A 21,772-nucleotide genomic window follows, 5' to 3' on the forward strand; every position below is an offset into this window, starting at 1 on the left:
TTATTATCAGAGAGCACTAGATTCTAATACAATTACTGCTTTACTAGTATTTTTAATGGTAACCAAGTGTTTAAATTTAAAATTAAAAATTCGAAAGAATTTAACCCCATTATTTAAATATTATATTATATTTATGTGCATAGTTGACTTGTAATTTTTAGTCCGTTGCGTCGAGCGTTGAGAGTTGACTCTGGTCCCGGTTCCGGATTTTCGAACGTCCTTGCGTACAATTTAATATCTTGTATTTTGCGTTTCGCGTCTTGTACTCTTGTAATTTTGAGACGTTTCTCACCAATAATTTGAAACACTTTAATTGTACTTTGTACTTTTGAGCTTTTTGGTCGTTTGCGTCTTCAATTCGTCGAATCTGTCTTTTGTCTTCACCTTTTATTATTTAAACGAATATCACTTGTAAATAGAACAGTTGCAACTAAAAGCTTGTCTTTCTTGAGAGATAATGCTATTAAATATATGTTCGTTTTTAGCATTATCAAGGACATAGTAAGCAATTTTAATTTTACTTGTAGATAGTACAATCCTCTAATTTTTGCTTACTTTTTTTTTTTTTTTTTTGATATATTTATATTTACTCCGTATATATATAAGGACTAAACCCGGAAATTTTCGAGGAAAGATCCCTACATTGAAAACGACTTCAATATCGTTATTGTACAGAGCAAGCAACCTCAAACTCGATCACAATTCAAAACCCCTAATTTCACTTTATAAATTATTTAAAAGAAAATGGCTAACGATAACGAACCAGCGAAGCTACTGTTACCGTACCTTCAACGTGCCGATGAATTACAAAAGCACGAGCCACTCGTCGCATACTACTGTTCGTATTCATCTCTCAGGTTTTCTAATAAACCCTAATTTCTGATAACTTTCACGTTTTTAAGTCATTAGTTTGTTGATTTTTAGGTCGATTATATGCGATGGAACGTGGTTTGAAGATTCCTCAAAGTGAGCGAACAAAAACTACCAATTCTTTGCTCGTATCTCTTATGAAACAGCTTGAAAAGGTCCGGTTTATTCATCTAATTTATTATTCATAATAATATAATTTTGAGCTACTTAACTTTGGTGATTCTGAAAGTGAATTCCTTGTTAATTTTACTATGATTTTAGCTATTGCTAGTTGTATAAAGTTTATTGGATGGTTGTAATTGTTAGACAGTGAATGGCCTTTAAATATTAGATCAAAATTCAGATAAACTATGCAGTCATAATTTCTATGCTTTTTCGAAATTGTGTGTAAACTAATCAACTAACGTATTGAAATTTCCGAATTTATATGCTAGTATACTGACTGTTTTTTTGGTAATAACATTAACTTAAGAAGAAAATGATGTATAGGCATTAAGTGATTATTTTCTTTATGTATCAACAATTTGTTTCTGTGTTCACCATATGGGTTGGTTGATCATTTACAGGATAAGAAGTCACTGCAGTTGGGGCCTGATGATCATCTCCACATTGAAGGATTTGCGTCAAATGTTTTTGCAAAAGCTGATAAGCAAGACCGTGCTGGGAGAGCTGATCTGTACGATAAGTTTGCTTCTTATAAGTCTAGATTTTCACATAGCATGAGTGAATTTTTACTTGATAAGGGTTTGTGATACTTATATCTAGGACACTTGGACTCATACATTTGAAAAGCATGATTTAGCTCCCTAATTAGAAAAGACATTTTTCTTAGTTGAAATTGAGTGTCAGATTGATAGTTCTTGGTTGTATTTCAAAGAAGTGCAAGACCTTCTATAGAAATAGTAGGAAACCATAGTACTGTATATGGTTCTATAGTTGTGATGTGAAAAGGGTTGTCAAGGACAAAATCCACAACCGAATTTAGTTTATAAGGCTTCTACCATTGTTATCTTATAGGCCTCAACAGATAATTTCTCTTATGTAGGCAAACCTTGCTCATCTAAAATCTTATAGCTTAATGGTTCAGTTATTTCTTTCTTCTTTCTAACCTACATGCTAAAAACGGCTAAGATTGTGATGATTATTTTTGGATGATAATACTTGCTTTTGATTAAATATTAATACTTGATACTTGATTTTGACCATGTTGCAGCAACACAGCTAAGACGTTCTATGCTGCCAGCATATTCTTTGAAATCCTTAACCAGTTTAGTGATGTTCAAGCCGATGTGAGCCCCGATATTCTTGTTAACCCATCTGATACTTTTTTGTTTATTGCATTTGGGACAGTTTTATTCTCTCTCATCCGTCTTAAATGGAAATGGAAAAAACAAAATTAAATCTTGATTAATTATGATTTGTTTGTTTGTTATATAATAGCTTGAGCAGAAACAGAAATATGCAGCTTGGAAAGCAGCAGATATAAGGAAAGCTATAAAAGAAGGTAGGAAACCTGTACCGGGCCAACCTGGCGGCGACAAAGATCTGTCAGATACCTCAAGCGGTGGATATGTAAGATCCTGTAATTCTAATTGTAAATTATTTTTATTTTTTTATTTTTTTATTTTTTTTTTTTTTGGTCTTAGCTCACATTTCTACTTGTGCTAAACAAACCATGTGTATACTTTCACAGTACAAATTTTGCTAATTTTAACATGTAAAAGTATTTTCTTTTTCATGAAAAAAACAATACTACAACATCTGAACTTTGTCACTTTGCAGGACCCTGAATCGAGCAGAATTGAACCAACTACAAAACACGCACCAGAATCCCATCCTTCATTCAAATCATATGATAGAACCGATTCCCAACAGTTTACAAATAATTTCCCTTCACCGCCACCGGAAAATACTCCACCGCCACCGGAGAATACTCCACCGCCACCATCATCACACTTTCAACCACCACCTTCAAATTTTCCCCCACCATCTTCTACCATCCCGCCACCGCCACCGCCACCGCCACCGCCAACCTATTCTTCCAATGATTATCCATCTAATACTTTTCAGCAAAATCCTTCTGATGATTATCCATCCAATAATTATCAACAACAACCACCTTCTGATAATTCAACATACTCTCAAAATTATCATCATCAACCGTCATCATATTCACAAGAACCACAACATCACATATCCCAAAACTACCCTTCTCAAGATCCCTCGCTCAATTATCCTAATTTCCAATCTTACCCTAGTTTTTCCGAAACTACCCTTCCAGCAGCGCCACCTCATCATCCCACATCATCATATTACCAACCTTCAGATTATCCATCTACAGGTCAATATAAGTCAAGTTCAGGAAACGGGTCAGTTCATGTTCCAGAACCTGCACTTGCATCTGCACAATCGTATCAGTATGACAGTAACTACCAACCTGCCCCTGAGAAAATAGCAGAAGCACATAAGGCAGCTAGGTTTGCTGTTGGAGCATTGGCATTTGATGATGTTTTTGTTGCTGTTGACTACCTTAAAAAATCTCTTGAACTGCTTACTAATCCATCAGCAAGCGTTTGAGTTGCTACTGATGTCTATTAAAACTTGCATACTGATGATCTTTTGAGTTTTACTGTGTTTTGTCATTTGCAAAGGCTGTTGAATTTAATTTTCTGAATGTTTTTGTAAACCGATGTGTTTAAGTGAAATGATATCACAATGCTTGTTTATTAATCAGAAGGATCGAAAGACTTAGGATGTTGTCAATAAAACTGATTAAAAGACCTTGTCTTAATCACCGTTCCTCCTAAAGACATGATATTGATTCAGCCTTTTGAAAACAGTACTACAAAATAGTCTAAAACTAGCTTGTTGCTCACTCCGTTACAAATTAAATGCATTATTGTTATTTGACACAACTTTAAATCAGTAATATTAACTACTTTTGGCAAAATAACGAAAATTGTATAACTAAGGTAATTTCATTGAAAGATGAAAAAAACCAAACAAGAATACAATCAAAGTATAACTAGACTGGAGACCAGAACAAACTACTGACAAACTCAACAAGCAACGTTGTCTACAATCGAGCCTAACCGGCCTGAAATGATCACATGACCGCAAACAAACGAGGATCTTAAAAACACACTAACCACCTAAAGCATAACAAAATGAACCATGTACTCAAGAAATAACAATAATTGCACCTATACATAAAAAAAAAACACATTATTACCCTCTTATCTAAAACATAAAAAATAAGGAATAATATACTTCTTATATTTTACAAATTCACATAAAGCTTTGTACTTTTTACAAATTAACCAAAAAACTTCACATTATTTACAAATCATATACAAAACTTTTTACATAACACAAATCAACCACATAACTTAATTTAACACAAACTTTGCACTTATTTTTTTAACGACAGTTTTTCGCATCGAATACTTTCATTTGTGACCCACACACGCTAGGTAGGAAACTCCAAGGATTGACCCGGGTTGCTTGGCAACTAATCGCGGGTTCCGGGTTGCTTGACAACTAATCGCGGAAAAATCCTGGAGAAAACCTCCCCCTTATCGGAATTGAACCCGGGTTGCTTGACAACTAATCGCGGGTCCCCCTACTAAGGCTTGGAAACCACTCAGACAATACCTCGGTGGTCAAACTTTTCACTTTTTACGAATCAATCGCAAACTTTCACACTTTGTACAAACAACCACAAAACTTTTCATTTATTACAAATCGACCATATAATTTTTCACTTTATCATTGCTTAACTTTTTCACTTAATACAAAATCAGTCACATAACTTTTCACTTATCACAAATCAATCACATAACTTCACTTATTACAAATTAACTATAATTATTATTTAATTATTATTGTTATTGTCCTGTTATTATTTTATTTTTTTTCTTTAAAACTTTTGATTTTTTTTACCCATTTCAATTTATGTCATTGACTTCTATTTTTTCTCTTTTTTTGTCTTAAATGAATTTAGTTAACGTTCTCCCGACGCAACGCGAGGGCACCCAACTCATTACAAGTGAAACAAATCGAAGCAAAGCTAAGTAACCTTTCGATTTTTCACCCCGATTTGACCACCTTGCCATTAACCTTAACCCGACAAACCTCCTTTCATGACCGATTGTCGAAAGTATACGACAAAACATTATACAAAAAATAATAATATTTTTTGTCAAATGTTTTTTTAACGGCAATTTTTTGGCATCGGTAGATCATTTATTTCAACGACCCTCATCATTTGCACGTATGACACACGTTCGGGCGGAAACCCGAACCCGATCGACGTACCCGGGAATACATCCATTCGGGCAATGTTCCTGGGTAGAGGTCCGTGAACGAATCAGGTAAAACCTCCCTATAGGGTCAATATATACCACCGTCATTGTGTTCAATTGTTTTAAAGAAAATCATGCCATCCTTAAGGATCGAACCCATGACCTCTCCCTATTCCATGACACAAAGTACATTATACGACAAATAATAATATTTTTTGTCAAATGTTACTTTTAAATTTAAATTAGGTGGCTGCTGGTGGTGGTGCATGGTGAGCATCGTTTGGGTACGGGTGCAAAACTGCCATCAGAATTGCTATCAGATGAAAGGATTGCTGCTGGTGCCTGATGCGTGCCATATAAGAACTTAAATAAACCATAACCATCCAAAGTTGCCTGGATTTGAAGCTTCCATGAGATGTAATAAATTGATGTAAGTTTGATTATGTTGGAAAGTGTCACAACAATAATCTGTTGTTTTGGATCCGCACCGTTTGAGATCGTGCGAGAGGACATGGTGAGAAAGCAGTAGGCTGTAGAGAAAAAAAAAATTGAGTTAGGATTGTAGACAGAGTTACGAATGAACTTGTTTCTTTCATTAATGAATTAGAATACAATTTATAGGGATACAAGGTATTGTACATCAACTATAATAGCTCACAAATCTATTTTATTAACAAGGAGATACAATATACATCAAATATACATTACCATTACCATTACCATTACCAATATAACTAATAGACAAAATTTGTCTTATTTGTTATGAATAGTACTATTCGATTTTTCACTTTTCACAAATCTAACCACTTAGCTTCCATTAAAATACAAATCGAACCTTCCACTTTATACCTATATTCTAAATTACCAATATAACTAATAGACAAAATTTGTCTTACCAATATAACTAATAGACAAAATTTGTCTTATTTGTTATGAATAGTACTATTCGATTTTCCACTTTTCACAAATCTAACCCCTAACTTCCATTAAAATACAAATCGAACCTCCCACTTTATACCTATATTCTAAATTACCAATATAACTAATAGACAAAATTTGTCTTATTTGTTATGAATAGTACTATTCGATTTTCCACTTTTCACAAATCTAACTCCTAACTTCCATTAAAATACAAATCGAACCTCCCACTTTATACCTATATTCTAAATTATTATTTATCTCATCACTAACACCAAAAATACTGAATAATAACATCCACCACGCTATACCGACTTGTACACTGTGCTCAAACAGTAGGACCCACATAGGCCACTACTGCGCTACATTTCTTTTTTTTTTTTTGTCTCCAACGATAAAAAAAATAACCTTCTTAAAAGGAACAACCCTTCAATGCTACCAAAAGATGTCGAAAAACATTCTTTTTTACAAAATAGATCAACTAACTTTAACGCTAAAAGAAGCAACTTTCACAAAAAGAACAACTCTTCAATGTTAGATGTCGAAAAAAAATCTTTTTTACAAAATAGATGAAGACTTTTTTTTATATTCGCATTCAAAACGAAGTCTCCGGCGCGAAGCGAGGGCTCCACAACTAGTTAGGACAAATATGAAATATGATACGATATCCTTATCGACCTGGTCATTGATAGCATTATCCTTATCAATTACCAACCTGCCCCTGAGAAAATAGCAGAAGCACATAAGGCAACTAAGTTGGTTGTTGGAGCATTGTCATTTGATGATGTTTTCGTTGTTGTAGACTACTTTAAAAAATCTCTTGAACTACTTACTAATTCATCAGCAAGTGTTTCTGTTAAGATATTAATGTTTTTCTAAAATATTCTATAATTAGTTAAATAGATATTAAAAATAAAAATTTCTAGATATTTCTAATAAATAGATATTATTTACAAAAAATATCTAGATATTTATATCAAAATATCTAGATATTTTAACTCACATTGTACGCCTATAAATAGGCATAAGGTGTTAGCATTTGAACAACAACACAAACACACATTCACAACACAATTCTAAATCAATAAAATCATTTCTTTCTAAACAACAAATCTTTTGTAACACCCTAGGCAAATCCCACATCGCCCACGAACATGAGTGATCATGGGATTATAAGGTAATACTCACGCTTAAATGACACAACGCGTTTTGGGATCACATGCTGAATAGAAGTGCGAGTACGTTGTGGTTAAGCGTGCTCGGGCGAGAGCACTACCAGGATGGGTGACCGCCTGGGAAAGTGCTTCTCGTGTGTGGTCGCCAAGAAAAAGCCGTGCGCCTGCGGGCAAAGCGGACAATATTGTGGTCATGTTAAGCTGGGGTGTTACATCTTTAATATTTCTCTTATAAACATCCCCTCAAAACATTCAAACATCAAAACTAATCAACACTTCTAATTAATCAAAACACTACAACTAATTCTAACAAGTGGTATCAAGAGCTGTTTGGGCGTTCGTTCGTGTACACCATGACAACCGTTGGTGCATACAATATTCCCGTCCCCATCTTTGATGGCGACAACTATGATTTTTGGAGCATCCGAATGAAGACATATTTTCAAGCACAAAGCTTGTGGGATATTGTCGAAGTCAGGTTTACAAATCCAAAAGACGACGAAACTCTGTCCGCGGAAGAACAGGAAAAATACAACAAAAATGTTGTAAGAAATGCTGCCGCTCTAGGTTACATCCAACAAGCCTTGACGCCGTCTATCTTTCCACGAATCATGGGAGCCACGACAGCCAATGAGGCGTGGAAGATCCTTCAAGAAGAATTTCAAGTAAATGTCAAGGTGAGATCCGTCAAACTCCTAACTCTAAGAAGAGATTTTGAAAATTTAAATATGAAAGACACTGAGACAGTAAAAGATTACTATTATAGAATTAAGGAAATAGTAAATCAAATGAGAGCCTATGGAGATTCTACAACTGATAAAAGGATCGTAGAAAAAATACTTATCAGCATGACTGAAAAATACGATCATGTCATTACCGCCATTGAAGAGTCAAAAGACATCGAGACTCTGTCAGTAACGGAATTAATTGGCTCTCTTGAAGCATATGAGGCTAGAATGAGTCGGCGTAGTAAAAACTCACTTGAAAGTGCCTTTCAGTCTAAACTCAAATTACGGTCTCAAAAATATAATAATGGGGGGAAAAGAAATTTTGAAGAAAAATCAAAAGGAGGAGAAAAACCCAGAACCGGGTTCGATCAAAGAAGGAACGGCCACCCTCCATGTGGTATTTGCAAAAAGACAAACCACTTGGAGAAAGATTGTTTCCACAAAGGGAAGCCACAATGCAATAACTGCAAAAGATTTGGACATATAGAAAAAGATTGTCGTTTAAAACAAAATCACCGGGCTAACTACACAGAAGAAAATGAAGATATACCAGAGAACAAAAACCAGTTATTCTATGCCTGCCATGTTGCGAATGAACAAAGGGACGACACTTGGTTCATCGACAGTGGGTGCAACAATCACATGACAGGAGATGAGAAGCTATTTCATAGTATCAACACCTCCGTCAAGTCTCGCGTCAAACTTGGGAATGGAGCGCTTGTTGACACTAAAGGCAAAGGTACAATAACTATTCAAACTAACAACTGCACTCGATCTGTTAATGACGTTCTTCTAGTACCAAGCTTAGCAAGTAACTTGCTAAGTGTTGGACAAATGATGGAGCACGGATACTCTTTACTCTTCGAAGATAAATCATGTGTTATTCGTGACAAGAAAAACAACTATAAATTAATAGCCGAAGTGCCAATGTAGAACCGCAACTTTCAGCTTCGTTGGCAGTACATCAGAGACACGACCATGAAAGTTCAAGTTGAAGAATCATGGCTATGGCATCGAAGATTTGGCCACTTTAACTTTCACGCACTAAAAATCCTCCAACAGAAGAATATGATGAGAGACTTGCCTAACATATAAGAAATAATTGACACGTGTAAAAGCTGTATGATGGGCAAGCAACATCGAAAACCTTTCCCTCGTGATAAAGCTTGGAGAGCGAAAGGTATACTAGAGCTGGTGCACACTGACGTTTGTGGACCAATGAGGACCCCGTCTCTTAATCAAAACAGGTACTTTATTCTCTTCATCGATGATTATTCTAGAATGACGTGGTGTATTTCATGCGTGAAAAATTGAAAGTATTTACAATATTCAAGAAATTCAAGAATTACGTAGAAAAGAGTAGTGTCCATTATATAAAAATACTAAGGAGTGATAGAGGAAAAGAATATACCTCTACACAATTCAATAAATTTTGTGAAGACGAAGGTGTTAGACGCCAACTCACTGTTGGTTACGCCCCTGAGCAAAATGGTGTCTCTGAACGCAAAAATAGAACTGTAATGGAAATGGTCAAAACGATGATACATGAAAAAGGCCTTCCAAACAGTTTCTGGGCTGAAGCCGTATACACGGTCGTATATATACTAAATAGATGTCCCACGAAAGCCGTAGAAAACAAGACTCCAATTGAGGCATGGAGAGGAAGGAAACCATCAGCGAAACATCTGCGAGTATTTGAGAGTATTTGCTACATCCACGTTTCTAAGGAGAAACGTCACAAGCTCCAAGAAAAATCAGAAAAAGGAATATTCTTGGGCTACAGCACACAGTCTAAAGGCTACCGAGTCTATAACCTGAAGACTAATAACATCGTGATCAGCCGAGACGTGGAGTTTGATGAAGACGCTTCTTGGAACTGGGAGAAAGACAAAGTTGAAAGACAAACATATCTGCCGCATGTAGTGACCCGAACTTTTCCATGTTTATATATATTAAATGAAATTGATATTTACATGATTAAGTGTTTTCAACATGTTAAGCAATCAAACTTATTAAGACTTGATTAATTGGAATAGGTTTCATATAGACAAATGACCACCCAAGTTGACCGGTGATTCACGAACGTTAAAACTTGTAAAAACTATACGATGACATATATATGGTTATATATATAGTTAACATGATTTTATTATAAGTATGTATCTCATTAGGTATTTTAACAATTAGTTATATACATAAAAATGAGACTATTAAATTAAGAAACTCGAAAACGATATATATAACAATTATCGTTATAACGTCTTACTAGGTACATATGAATCATATTAAGATATTGATACACATGATTAATTATGTTAAATGATAAGTAAATATATCATTAAGTGTATTAACAATGAACTACATATGTAAAAATAAGACTACTAACTTAATGATTTTGAAACGAGACATATATGTAACGATTATCGTTGTAACGACATTTAATGTATATAGATCATATTAAGAGATATTCGTACATCATAATATCATGATAATATAATAATTTAAAATCTCATTTGATATTATAAACATTGGGTTAACAACATTTAACAAGATCGTTAACCTAAAGGTTTCAAAACAACATTTACATGTAACGACTAACGATGACTTAACGACTCAGTTAAAATGTATATACATGTAGTGTTTTAATATGTATTCATACATTTTTGAAAGACTTCAAGACACTTATCAAAATACTTCTACTTAACAAAAATGCTTACAATTACATCCTCGTTCAGTTTCATCAATAAATCTACTCGTATGCACCCGTATTCGTACTCGTACAATACACAGCTTTTAGATGTATGTACTATTGGTATATACACTCCAATGATCAGCTCTTAGCAGCCCATGTAAGTCACCTAACACATGTGGGAACCATCATTTGGCAACTAGCATGAAATATCTCATAAAATTACAAAAATATGAGTAATCATTCATGACTTATTTACATGAAAACAAAATTACATATCCTTTATATCTAATCCATACACCAACGACCAAAAACACCTACAAACACTTTCATTCTTCAATTTTCTTCATCTAATTGATCTCTCTCAAGTTCTATCTTCAAGTTCTAAGTGTTCTTCATAAATTCCAAAAGTTCTAGTTTCATAAAATCAAGAATACTTCCAAGATTGCAAGTTTACTTCCAAGTTTTCTAAATTCATTCCAAGTAATCATCCAAGATCAAGAAACATTTGTTAATTACAGTAGGTTATCTTTCTAATACAAGGTAATAATCATATTCAAACTTTAATTCAATTTTTATAACTATAACAATCTTATTTCGAGTGGAAATCTTACTTGAAATTGTTTTCGTGTCATGATTCTGCTTCAAGAACTTTCAAGCCATCCAAGGATCCTTTTGAAGCGACCCCTCCTAATCCATCCAGACGAAGTCCATATCGATTATAAATGATTCACAATAGTTGATTACATCGCGAGGTACTTGACCTCTATATGATACATTTTACAAACATTGCATTCGTTTTTGAAAAGACAATCTTTCATTACATTGAAAATTGACGGCATGCATACCCTTTAATAATATATCTAACTATAATTGACTTAATAATAATCTTGATGAACTCGACGACTCGAATGCAATGTCTTTTGAAATATTCCATGAATGACTCCAAGTAATGTTTCTAAAATGAGCAATTGCACAGCGGAAGATTTCTTTCGTACGTGAGAATAAACATGCTTTCAAGTGTCAACCAAAAGGTTGGTGAGTTCATTAGTTTAACATAAATAAACATTTCCATCATTTTAATAGACCACAAGATTTTCATTTCTCATAAATATACGTCTCATGCATAGAGACAAAAATAATCATTCATATGGATTGAACACCTGGTAACCGACATTCACAATATACATATAAGAATATCCCCATCATTCCGGGATCCTCCTTCGGACATGATATAAATTTCGAAGTACTAAAGCATCCGGTACTTTGGATGGGGCTTGTTGGGCCCGATAGATCTATCTTTAGAGTTCGCGTCAATTAGGGTGTCTGTTCCCTAATTCTTAGATTACCATACTTAATAAAAAGGGGCATATCCTATTTCGATCATTCAACCATATAATGTAGTTTCAATTACTTGTGTCTATTTCGTAAAACAGTTATAAAAACAGCGCATGTATTCTCAGTCCCAAAAATATATATTGCAAAAGCATTTAAAAAGGGATTAATGAAACTCACGCATATAAATATTGTAAAACAGTTATTAAAACAGTGCATGTATTCTCAGCCCAAAATGTAATGAGTAAAAGGGAGCAAATGAAACTCACCTAATGTATTTTGTAGTAAAAATACATATGATGACAATAGACAAGTGTAGGGTTGGCCTCGGATTCACGAACCTATATCATTCGTATATATATTAAAATATATACTCATAATCGAAATTTCACATCTTATATCCTTATATATTATATATTTAATGACTAAAGCTCCTATAACATTAATTCGTAATCCTAATCGTAGCAATAAAATTAATAATACTTGTTTTACTAATAATTTTCTATAGATGATAATATTGATAACAATTAATAATACCATAATACTAATAAGTAATAATGATAATAATAATCATGATAAAAATAATAATATTAGTTACTTTTAAAGATAATAACATTCTTTATATTAATTAATAGTAATAACATTACATTCCTAATAATAATAGCATAATCAGTAATAGTAATAATAATAATAATGAAGATATTGATAATAATAATAAAAAAAAAATATAAGAGGTTTATACCCTTTGAAATCTGCTGTATAAAAAGAATTACACGAGTCCGGGCTCGAACCCGAGATTTCTCGCTCACCCGCAACGTCCCTAACCATGCAAGCTAACATATTTTTCTGTTTTAGTTTGCTAACCAAATCCATTTAACTCGTATAATACTCTTTCCCCTTTTTCTTCTTTTTCTAAAAAAAAAAAAGACAAAGCCTGGGCTAGAACCTGTAACCTTTTGCTTAACAACCCATACCCATAACCATTACTCTAGCATCGTCTTTCTGTTTTAATCCCTAACTAAAACAATATAACCCATATATTTTTGCTTTATTCTTCTTAAAATCATCATTATAAATTATCATCCTAACCATTCAATCATCATATTCATTATCATTATCATTATTCGTTCACAGATTCATCTTCATTTGATTATGTCACCTCACCATCATCATCAACATGAACGACAACATCACCTTCGTCACAGTAGCTTCATCATACGATCATCGCCGTTCTTATACATCATTACTTCTCATAATCATCGCCTTTATCATCACTAATATCATAACATCACGATTACAATTCATTGTCATCATCACTTCTCTATATTCCCGATCATAATCATCTCTTCACCACCGTATTCTTCGATCATGATCACCATCGTTTAACCGTCTTCATCATCTCTATATATTATTATCAATATTTTTATCATACTCTATCCCTAACCTAATCATAAGCATTATCAAAGCATTCAAATTTAATTCGATCAAAAACTGTAACCGTCTTCAAAATCAACACCAACATCCCCACCCAACCCTCTTCTTTTCAGGGTAGCGTACCTTTTTTTAATATGCATGTAATTTGCGTGGTTTATTCCCTTGATTGTCGGCCACAAAGAAGTGTGTAGTAACACTTAATATTAAACGCTCAATTGCAAGTTGTAGTTTTTTTATTTTAACACTAATTAGCAATTAGCAATAGTGTATATGGCCCCAACATCTCAATCAATAATAATAAGTCCAAGTGTGTTTAATAATTCAAATGGGGTTCACTTTGTTTAGTGCTTGTCGGCACTAAAAAAAAGAACCGAATATCATTTTATAATGATGACATCAATTGCATGTATGTTCGATGGTGATGATAATAAAGTGATGGTTGCGGTGGTTTTGGTTTATGGTTTGCGTTGATTTGAAAAGTGGTGATGAGGGAAGTGATGCAGGTATTCATCATGGTTGTTCTTGGTTTGAGTTTGAATCGAAAACAACACATAATATATGTTGTTGATTTGTGGTGGTTTTATGATAATCATGAGGGTTCCCGTTCAGTTTTTGGGAAGGAGAGATGAGATAGATAGAAGTTGATGGGTCGGAGGTGGTGAAGTGGTGAAGGGTGGCAATAGAGTGATGATGGAGGTCTCGGTGGTGACGAGATGTCTGGTTGTAGTTGAGGTTGAAAGTTATAGCTAAGATAAAAATGGTGATCAAGTTGGCTCATGTCTATATGTGTATCCGTATGGTTGTATATATATATAAAATGATAATAAAGAAATTTTATCATAATCAATCCTATATCATATAGATGCCAAAGCAGAAACAGTATTTTTGCACTAATTGAAATGCATCATACTTTGTTGACATAAAATCACAAGAAGTCAAGAAAAGAATTGACAGTTGATAAGAACGTCAAACAGAATTTGATTAATTACCTGTCCTTATAATGATTAATAAATGTGTAACAAAAATAATATAATTATAATTTTAATAATAATAATTTTAACAATACTATAAGTATTTAATTTTGTTTGAAATGGAAAGTGGGTGTTACCGTCGTTTACTAAATAACTTCGAAGTCACATATATATATATATTTAATATACTTTATTTATATAGATGTGTTTTAAATAATAATTATCATAATATCATACTTTTATTTTATTTTACATATTTAATTTTAATAACAACAACATATAATATTTCAATTTATATTTTCAATTATTATTTATATATAAATATATATATATATATATATATATATATATATATATATATATATATATATATATATATATATATATATATATATATATATGTATATATATACACACATGTCTATTTACAATTAATTGTTCGTGAATCGTCGGAACTGGTCGAAGATCAAATGATTTTATAAACTAGTTCAAAAATTTTGAAATTCAATTTGATAGACTTTGCTTAACGTGTTGAAATTATAACAAGATTAAGTTTAAATTTTGGTCGGAAATTTCCGGGTCGTCACACCTTTGAAGCTAGATCCATTTTTCTCATTTCCAGTAGGTTTATCCAAGGAACTTGAGGTAGTAATGATGTTCATAACATCATTCGATTCATACATAAAAAGCTGTCTTATTCAACGTTATAAACTTGTAATCACTAGAACATAGTTTAGTTAATTCTAAACTTGTTCGCAAATAAAGTTAATCCTTCTAACTAGACTTTTAAAATCAACTAAACACATGTTCTATATCTATATGATATGCTAACTTAATGATTTAAAACCCGGAAACACGATAAACACCATAAAACTGGATATACGCCGTCGTAGTAAAACCGGGGGCTGTTTTGGTTGGGATAATTAAAAGCTAAGAAGAACTTTGATTTAAAAGCTATACTTCTGGAAAAATAATTTTTCTCATGAACATGAAACTATATCCAAAAATCATGGTTAAACTCAAAGTGAAAGTATGTTTTTCAAAATGGTCATCAAGATGTCGTTCTTTCGACGGAAATGACTACCTCTTTCAAAAATTACTTGTAACTTGTATTTCTGACTATAAACTTATACTTTTTCTATTTAGATTCATAAATTTAAGTTCAATACGAAACCGTGGCCACTGGAATCACTCAAAACGGATTAGAAACGAAGAAATGGCGAGTAAAACAAGATTGATAAAAACTACTCATTTTACCTACGTGAAAGTTAGTAATAAATCTATTCCGACCATAACCTAATCAATTTATATTGTATATTATGTAATCTTGAGATACCATAGACACGTATACAATGTTTCGACCTATCATGTCGACCCATCTATATATATATATATATATATTGCAGAACAACCATATACACTCTATATGTGAATGTTGGAGTTAGCTATACAGGGTTGAGGTTGATTCCAAAATATATATATAGTTTGAGTTGTGATCAATGCTGAGATACGTATACACTGGGTCGTGGATTGATTCAAGATAATATTTATCGATTTATTTCTGTACATCTAACTGTGGACAACTAGTTGTAGGTTACTAACGAGGACAGCTGACTTAATAAACTTAAAACATCAAAATGTATTAAAAGTATTGTAAATATATTTTGAACATACTTTGATATATATGTATATATTGTTATAGGTTCGTGAATCAACCAGTGACCAAGTCTTACTTCCCGACGAAGTAAAAATCTGTGAAAGTGAGTTATAGTCCCACTTTTAAAATCTAATATTTTTGGGATGAGAATACATGCAGGTTTTATAAATGATTTACAAAATAAACACAAGTACGTGAAACTACATTCTATGGTTGAATTATCGAAATCGAATATGCCCCTTTTTATTAAGTCTGGTAATCTAAGAATTAGGGAACAGACACCCTAATTGACGCGAATCATAAAGATAGATCTATTGGGCCTAACAAACCCCATCCAAAGTACCGGATGCTTTAGTACTTCGAAATTTATATCATATCCGAAGGGTGTCCCGGAATGATGGGGATATTCTTATATATGCATCTTGTTAATGTCGGTTACCATGTGTTCACCATATGAAAGATTTTTATCTCTATGTATGGGATGTGTATTGAAATATGAAATCTTGTGGTCTATTGTTACGATTTGATATATATAGGTTAAACCTATAACTCATCAACATTTTTGTTGACGTTTAAAGCATGTTTATTCTCAGGTGAATACTAAGAGCTTCCGCTGTTGCATACTAAAATAAGGACAAGATTTGGAGTCCATGTTTGTATGATATTGTGTAAAAACTGCATTCAAGAAACTGATTTCGATGTAACATATTTGTATTGTAAACCATTATGTAATGGTCGTGTGTAAACAGGATATTTTAGATTATCATTATTTGATAATCTACGTAAAGCTTTTTAAACCTTTATTTATGAAATAAAGGTTATGGTTTGTTTTAAAAATGAATGCAGTCTTTGAAAAAACGTCTCATATAGAGGTCAAAACCTCGCAACGAAATCAATTAATATGGAACGTTTTTAATCAATAAGAATGGGACATTTCACCGCAGATATCTATGGAAACTCCAGCTCAACAACCACTACAAATGGAGCATTCTCAACAACAGAAAAGTACCGAAGAAACAAGTCCTACTACACCAACTTCTCCGTCGACAAGATTACCTTTGGCGCAAGACGAGTCAAGCCCAGAGTCCACACCTGGAAGAGTTAAAGCGTTAGCAGAAGTATACTAGGCATGTAACTTTACAACCATAGAAACTGAAAGCTATGAAGTTGCAGCCAAAGATGAAAAATGGGTGACTGCTATGAACGAAGAAATCAGAATGATCGAGAAAAATAACACATGGGAGTTAGTTGATCATCCCACAGATAAAGAAATCATTGGAGTTAAGTGGGTTTACAAAACAAAGCTCGACCCTGATGGTTCTATACAAAAACACAAAGCAAGGCTAGTAGCTAAAGGCTATTCACAACAGTCTGGAGTTGACTACAATGAAACTTTCGCACCCGTAGCATGACTGGATACTATAAGAGCACTTGTGGCGCTAGCAGCTCAACGAAGGTAGAAGATTTACCAGCTAGATGTGAAATCAGCTTTTCTAAATGGGTTTCTCGAAGAAGAAATATACGTCTAGCAATCACAAGGGTTCATTAAGAAAGAAAAAGAAAATCAAGTCCTAAAGTTAAAGAAAGCTTTATATGGACTTAAACAAGCACCACGTGCTTGGTATAGCCGCATTGACAGCTACTTCACAAGTTCAGGATTCAGGAGGAGTCAAAGTGAGCCCACACTCTACATCAAAACCCAAGGTAACTCTGACACTCTCATTCTTTCCTTGTATGTCGATGATCTTATATATACTGGAAACAATGAGAGAATGATACAAGAGTTTAAACAAGATATGATGAAAACATTCGAGATGAGCGACCTTGGATTGATGCGCTATTTTCTTGGAATCGAAATCAGTCAAGAAAATGAAGGAATCTTCATATGCCAAAAGAAATACACGAAAAATCTTCTGAAAAAGTTTAAACTATACGGTTGTAAAACCGTAACCACGCCACTAGTTGCAAATGAGAAGATGAGAAAAGAAGATGGATCGGAGAAAGCAGACGCTTCAAGATTCAGAAGTCTCATCGGAAGTCTACTATATCTAACAGCAACAAGACTTGACATCATGTACACAACAAGTCTAGTATCCAGGTACATGCAAAACCCTACTCAAATACATTATGGAGCTTCTAAAAGAATACTAAGATACTTGCAAGGTACCATAGACTATGGAATATGGTACAAGCCCACTATAGATTCGAAGCTTTATGAATACACAGATAGCGATTAGACCGGATCGGTGGATGACATGAAAAGTGCTTCAGGATACACATTCACACTTGGATCTAGTGTCTTTTCTTAGGCATCAAAGAAACAAGAAACAGTGACACAATCATCAGCAGAAGCAGAGTACGTTGCAGCCCCAAACTCAGCTAATCAAGCTATATGCCTAAGAAGAATACTGGAAGACATGGGTGAGAAACAAGATGAACCTACAAAAATATTCCGCGACAACAAGTCTGCAATCGCGATGGCAAAGAATCCAGTATTTCATGGTAGAACAAAACACATTGATATCAAATATCACTTCTTACGAGAAGTCTCCGCCAAGAAAGATATTGAATTAAAATACTGCAAGACCGAAGAGCAGATTACAGACATTTTCACCAAAGCACTACCAAGACCAAAGTTCGAGTTCTTACGCAACATACTCGGAGTAACACCGAAAAACATTAAGGAGGAGTGTTAAGATATTAATGTTTTTCTAGAATATTCTATAATTAGTTAAATAGATATTATAAACAAAAATATCTAGTTATTAAAAATAAAAATATCTAGATATTTCTAATAAATAAATATCTAGATATTATTTACAAAAAATATCTAGATATTTATATCAAAATATCTAGATATTTTAACTCACATTGTAAGCCTATAAATAGGCATAAGGTGTTAGCATTTGAACAACAACACAAACACACATTCACAACACAATTCTAAATCAATAAAATCATTTCTTTCTAAACAACAAATCTTTAATATTTCTCTTATAAACATCCCCTCAAAAGATTCAAACATCAAAACTAATCAACACTTCTAATTAATCAAAATACTACAACTAATTCTAACAGTTTCAGCTGTTATTGATGTCTATTAAAACTTGCGTATGGATCTTTTGTGTTTTAGTGTCTGTTATATATTTGTGTTTTACCGTTTAGGTGAAACGGTAATGCATGTTTATTAATCTTTGAAAGACTTGGTTGTTGCTAAATTAATTATAAGATCAAGGAGAATTCGGATCTCGGGTAGATCTTGTTTAGACATTTTTGTATGTGTGTGTGTGTGTGTGTGTGTGTTTATATACATTTTAATAAGATTTTAAGAGAAAATCCGAGAAATGAGCGAGAAGTTACGAGATTTTACGAGAAAATCTGAAAAATCAGCGATAAAATTGTGGCGTCGACCGCGATTTCACTCGTTGACCGAGAAATAGTGTCTAACACACAGTTTTAAATAAGAAATTATTACGCTGTTGGTATCTATGGTTGTATACAATTTTATTAAGAAACCTTAACTTTGTTTTTGCATCGTTAGTATCCGTGCTTTGTCGAATTCTCGTGGTTGGTGTAACATCCCGCCTTTTTCCGTTAAATTTATTTTTAACACCGTCTTTTTCTTTTAAATAATACCTTTCGTTATTTAACTTCGTAGTTTCCGTTGACTAACGTTCATAATAATTCCGTCATTTAATTATAACATCTCTCGTTAACTTGCGTTTTAAAAATATTTGTTTGGTTAATTCCCGCACCCGCTTTGAAACTTGAGGGACTAAACTTGCCAAGAGGGCAAAGAGATGACTAGGTCAACTAGTCAACCTTCACCCTCCTCCATTCATTTCAACCTCCCCATTTCATTACTTCCATTTTTATTCTCTCAAAACCTCAAACACAAAATCATCATCTAAATTCGGTTTAGGGAGCTAGCAACAAAACAAATTACATATTTGGAATCCTCTCTTCATCCTCTACAATTTGATACCAACTTCATCTCGTTTGGGTAACATTTCTAAAACTCTAGATTTCTCTAAATTCGTGTTTTCGACTTGAAATTGTGTTAGTTAGTGTCTATGGCTCGTGTATAATATGAATATATGTTTTGTTTGCTCGATTTGTTGATTTAGAGTAACTAGTATGAACTTTGAAATGGGTGTGCTTAATCTTTGATTTTGGATGATTAAATGTTGTTTAATTGTTAAAGTTCATGTATTAAATGTGTTACTAGCATCATTAGCTTCAATTTGATGTGTAGGTTGATTAAGAAAACTTCAAAAGCATGATTATTGATTTTGAGATGTTTGACTAGGGTTTGATAGTTCTTGACATGAATTTTTGGATGCTTGAATGCCATGGAATGTTAATTGTTAGTGTTTAGTTGTAATGTATGCGTTATTACCTTCAAAACGGCATGTCGTATGTGTAAATTGGATTCCCGAATCATAAAATACGTTTTACGAACTTGAAACTTTGAAAATAAACCTTTCTTGATCAATTGACGAGTTTTCGGTTATTGTAAATGATGTTTTTGATTGATGATATGTGGTTAGTTGTATTCCTCGTCAAAATACCTTTTCGACGATATATGATAGGCATTATAAGTGTTTGCGGGTCAAGAATTGGGTTGAAAAAGGTTTTGGTTCGTGCACACTTGGAAAAACTGACCAGAATTCTCTGCCCAGGTAGTGGCGCGGCGCGCCACATCCCCGCGCGGCGCGCAGAATCGCCTGGCCAGATTCTGCTCACTTTGTCACATTTCACGCGAAATGTTTGACTAGCTATCGACCTCCGATTCACATGAAACTTGTTTTAATATACTTGTATATGAATATTTAGCATAGAAAAATAGTTCGGGACCCGACCCGAACGCGTTGACTTTTTCGTTGACTTTGACCAAGTTTGACTTTTAGTCAAACTTAACCAAACTTTTATACAATCATTCTAACATGCTTTTATACTTGTTTCTTGTATGAAACTTGACAACGTGATTCACATGCTATACTTAATCGAGTCGTAACGAGCCATAGGACTAATTGAACACATTTCGCCCGACCTTGTGTCGTAACCGGTTAATTGATATAACTTACTTGTTTAGGTCAAGGCTAAGCAACTTTCATGCACACGTTTACTTGTTGAAGTACCTTTATACTCGTGCACTCGAGGTGAGATCATAGTCCCACCTTTTCAACAACTTTTTATACTTTTAAATTGTGGGCTGAGAAACATATACTTTGTTACATTTTGTACTACTTGCTTTTATACTTTGAACACAAGTACAAGGAAAACAAACATTCCACAGCGAGTTAGAACAAAAATCCTCAATTCGATTATCATTAGTTACACTTGCAGGGTGTAAGCGAGAACTTATATTGTGTGGCCATACGGGTTTGACAAACCCTCATTACGGACGGTTCGCTACCGTCTACGGATGAAATATATTTTCGGGAAACAGTGTATGTTCTAACACTATTGTGATGGGGTTCTATGGAAGGAAACGTTAAGTCTTGATAATTGGGTGCTCGCGAACCAAATTTTGGAATGCAACTTTTGGATGATCAATTTATGGAAATACTAAAGATTGTGGTTCAAAATATAACTTTTATTAATACACCTATGATTTCACCAACGTTTTTCGTTGACAGTTTTCTATATGTTTCTCAGGTTCATACATGGCTATTTGATACATGCTTC

General features: G+C 33.5%; 1 protein-coding gene across 1 annotated transcript; it reads left to right on the forward strand.

Moving 5' to 3' along the window:
• The first annotated feature begins 648 nt into the window (after nt 1–648).
• On the forward strand, nt 649–3,626 carry LOC139897793 (protein HOMOLOG OF MAMMALIAN LYST-INTERACTING PROTEIN 5-like). The gene is made up of 6 exons (XM_071880487.1): nt 649–838; nt 925–1,025; nt 1,437–1,546; nt 2,084–2,159; nt 2,311–2,442; nt 2,653–3,626. The coding sequence occupies exons 1-6, from the start codon at nt 745–747 to the stop codon at nt 3,445–3,447; spliced, it is 1,308 nt and encodes a 435-aa protein (XP_071736588.1). The 5' UTR covers nt 649–744; the 3' UTR covers nt 3,448–3,626.
• Nucleotides 3,627–21,772: the final 18,146 nt, after the last annotated feature.

This window comes from Rutidosis leptorrhynchoides, chromosome 3 (assembly GCF_046630445.1).
Source record: "Rutidosis leptorrhynchoides isolate AG116_Rl617_1_P2 chromosome 3, CSIRO_AGI_Rlap_v1, whole genome shotgun sequence".
In the NCBI taxonomy this organism is placed as follows: Eukaryota; Viridiplantae; Streptophyta; class Magnoliopsida; order Asterales; family Asteraceae; genus Rutidosis; species Rutidosis leptorrhynchoides.